The sequence below is a fragment of the Myotis davidii genome, unplaced genomic scaffold (assembly GCF_000327345.1).
Source record: "Myotis davidii unplaced genomic scaffold, ASM32734v1 scaffold142, whole genome shotgun sequence".
Taxonomy (NCBI): domain Eukaryota; kingdom Metazoa; phylum Chordata; class Mammalia; order Chiroptera; family Vespertilionidae; genus Myotis; species Myotis davidii.
This window is the reverse complement of record NW_006294400.1, coordinates 3,749,570-3,752,386: the sequence shown is the minus strand read 5'-3', so window position 1 is coordinate 3,752,386 and position 2,817 is coordinate 3,749,570. Positions and strand designations below refer to the sequence as shown.

The following is a 2,817-nucleotide window of genomic DNA, read 5'->3' as shown; positions in this document are numbered from 1 at the left end:
AGGCGGGGGGGGCCACGCTGCGGGCGCCCGGCGTTCTGTAACGTGGACAGAGGGAAGTGCGAACGTGTGGGGCCGTGGCCACGGCTCGGGTTCAAGGCGACACCGGGTTCTCGCCCGGCCCCGCCGCATTTCCTCACTGGAGACTTAAGCAAACCTCCCGCCTCTCCGGTCCTCAGTGTTCTCATCTGTGAAGTGGGACTAATGACTGGCTTCCTGAAGGGTGAGCGTTCGTAGGAACCGAAGTGGTGTTGGCACAGCACGCGCCTGAACTGGGAGGCGATCGGTAGCATGGAGCCGGGAGGCCTGCACCCAGTTGTTCTCCTCATGGGGCCTCAGTCTGCTCGGCTGCAAATGGGAATCATCGTCCTCTCGCCCTGTGAGTTCTCCGAGGCGTGGGGAGGACAGACCCGGGAGAAATCTTCCCTGGTCCCTTCCGCACTGGTACCCGCCTGGGGGAGTGGGGGTGGGCTCCCGGCAGCCCTGGGGACAAAGGCGTCCCCTGGCGGGTCTGGGGGATGTCCCGGCCACTTGCCTTTTTTTCAGATGGAAAAAACCGAGGATCTGTCTCGAATCCTGCCCCTGCCCCCACAGGCACCTAGGGTCGGAGAGTGTTCAGAGCAGCCGGGAGGTCATAAGCCAAAATCTTCAAGCCGAGAACTAGAACAATTATGCAGGGCAGCGAGGCAACCCGTCTGGGCCCATGGGAGGCCCCGGCTGCTCTGGGAGCTGGCACCTTGGTCCTGGGGAGACCCAGCAGACCCCCTCTCCCCTGGCTCACCCCACCCGACCGAAGGGGAGGAGCTGCGGCCCACTCGCGGTGCCAGCTCTGGCTGGTCGCTTTGCTTCTCTGAGCCTGTCTCTCCGAATGTGAAATGGAAAAGGTTGGCCCTAGAGCAGGGGTTCTGCGTTTCCCATGAGATTGCGGACAAATCTCACTGAGGAGGAAGGAGAGAGAGCCTCAGCCCTTAGTTGCAGACAGCCCACTCCCCCTCCCCCCCCCCCCCCCCAAGCCCCTGAGAAAGAACAGCATTTGGCAGAGCTGGAGGTGGGGGCTCTCCATCAGGGAGGGGCCTCAGAGAGCGCAAAGCAGGCGGGCACCTCCTCTGACAGGGAGTGGAGTCTGGGGGCAAGGCTGAGCGGGTGGGGGAGGAGGAGGGGTCCAGAGTAGCCGTCTCTAGGGTAGAGCCCACTGGGGTCCGCAGGACATTGTGGAGGAAGATTCGGCAGTATAAGCACAGCCTGGGCAGGCGGGCCAGGTGGGTTGGGGCTCGGCTCTAAGCCAGGCCTCCCCTTCTCTCTTCACCTGGACTCTCCCCTTCCCAGGAGGTTCTTGGGGTGACTCTCCAGGCCCCACTGCACTCACCCCTCAGCCCTAGGTTCCAGCTCAAGTGGGGAATCTCAGCCTCCCACCAGCCTGCCCAGGGAAGCAAACATTGACCTGACCAAGCCACAGACCCTGGACTGACAGATGGACACTGGGGACAGACACACAAATCCACCCCAAGACTCAGAGACACCACAGAGACAGCAGACACGCAGGCAGGGACATCCAGGGACCACAGACACGTTCGCAGACTACTAGACTGGGGCCAACACAGCCCTGTGGACACTGGCCACCGATCGACCGCGGGACACCACAGACCCCCATCCAGCCTGTCCCCATAGGCCCAACTCCCCCCAGCGGCAGCCCAGGGAAAGGGGAGGGGGGGTAGCATGGTGGGAGGGTAGGTCTGGGGAGATCCCTGGCAGCTTCTCTGCCCAGAGCAGCGGGCAGCGCCCCCCAGCCACTCTGCAGAGCAGGCAGTGGCTGGGCCAGGCCGCAGGGAGGCACTGAGGAGGGAGGCTGGCCATTAGAGGCCTGGGCCCAGGCCCTCACTTACGCAGCGGAAGGCGAGCTCTCACGCCGGATGAGGGTGGACAGTGGGCACCGGGGTCCAGCGGGAGGCTCTGGCGGCCCGAGCGGGGCAGTGGTGACGGTGGACACACACGGGAACTCCTTCACGCCACGGCGGGCGGCGGGCGGACAGTAGGCTGGCCCTGTCCAACCGTCCTCCTCCTCCCCGCCCTGGGTGGGGGGGGCCACCGGAGGCCCAATTGGTCTCTGCCCCCACGTGACTCCGCAGGCCTCTCTCCTTCTTTGTTGGTGTTTCTCTTCATTTAGGTCTATTTTTTTCCTTCTTCTAAAAGAAAAAAAATATATCCCTATCTATCTGGGGGCCGCGGGTGGGGGTGGAGGCCAAGGCACTCTGGAGGCCTTGGCCAGCTGGCTGCTCCAGGCCGCTGTGGGAGCCCAGAGGCAGGGACCCCACGTAGGCGGGTAGGCAGCCCCGCTTGTTAGCGACTGGGTGGGAGTGGGGCCTGATTTATGGGCAGCTCCCCCACCCGGCCCGCAGCTCGGCCGCTCTCCCCTTGAATGGCTACCTCCCTGGGGCCTGGCCCAGCGGGGTCCAGTCTGGCCCGGACGTGGGAGTGGAGTCAGGTAGGTCTGGCACGGAGGCAGGGGCATGTATAACTTGACCAGGTGGCCCTGCGACTTTGGCCTGGTCTTTTTATTCTTCCGGTGTTGAAGAAAGGAAGAGGGGGACGAAGGGCAAACAGGTGAGCTGACTGGCCACCTCCTGCATGCGTTCCATGCTGGCTTTCTGCATGTCACCATCCACCATGGCTGCTAATGCTCCCATGGGTCCCTGGGAAAGTTGAGGCCGGGTCAGGGGGTTTGGCTATGGTCGCCTCAGGTTGGGGTTTTATCTAGAAGGTCAGGCCTCCCCACCACACAGCTGGGCATGTCCCTGTTCAACCTCTGGGCTCAGACAGGTC

The 2,817-nt window shown here is 63.5% G+C and overlaps 1 protein-coding gene across 1 annotated transcript in view; it reads right to left on the bottom strand.

The window, feature by feature from the left end:
• Window positions 1–2,663, bottom strand: part of NR5A1 (nuclear receptor subfamily 5 group A member 1) — a 43,538-nt gene extending 40,875 nt beyond the window's left edge. The window contains exon 1 of the mRNA XM_006768642.2: window positions 2,616–2,663. Within this exon, the coding sequence (XP_006768705.1) occupies window positions 2,616–2,663 (48 nt within the window). The remainder of the gene's footprint in view (window positions 1–2,615) is intronic.
• Window positions 2,664–2,817: the final 154 nt, after the last annotated feature.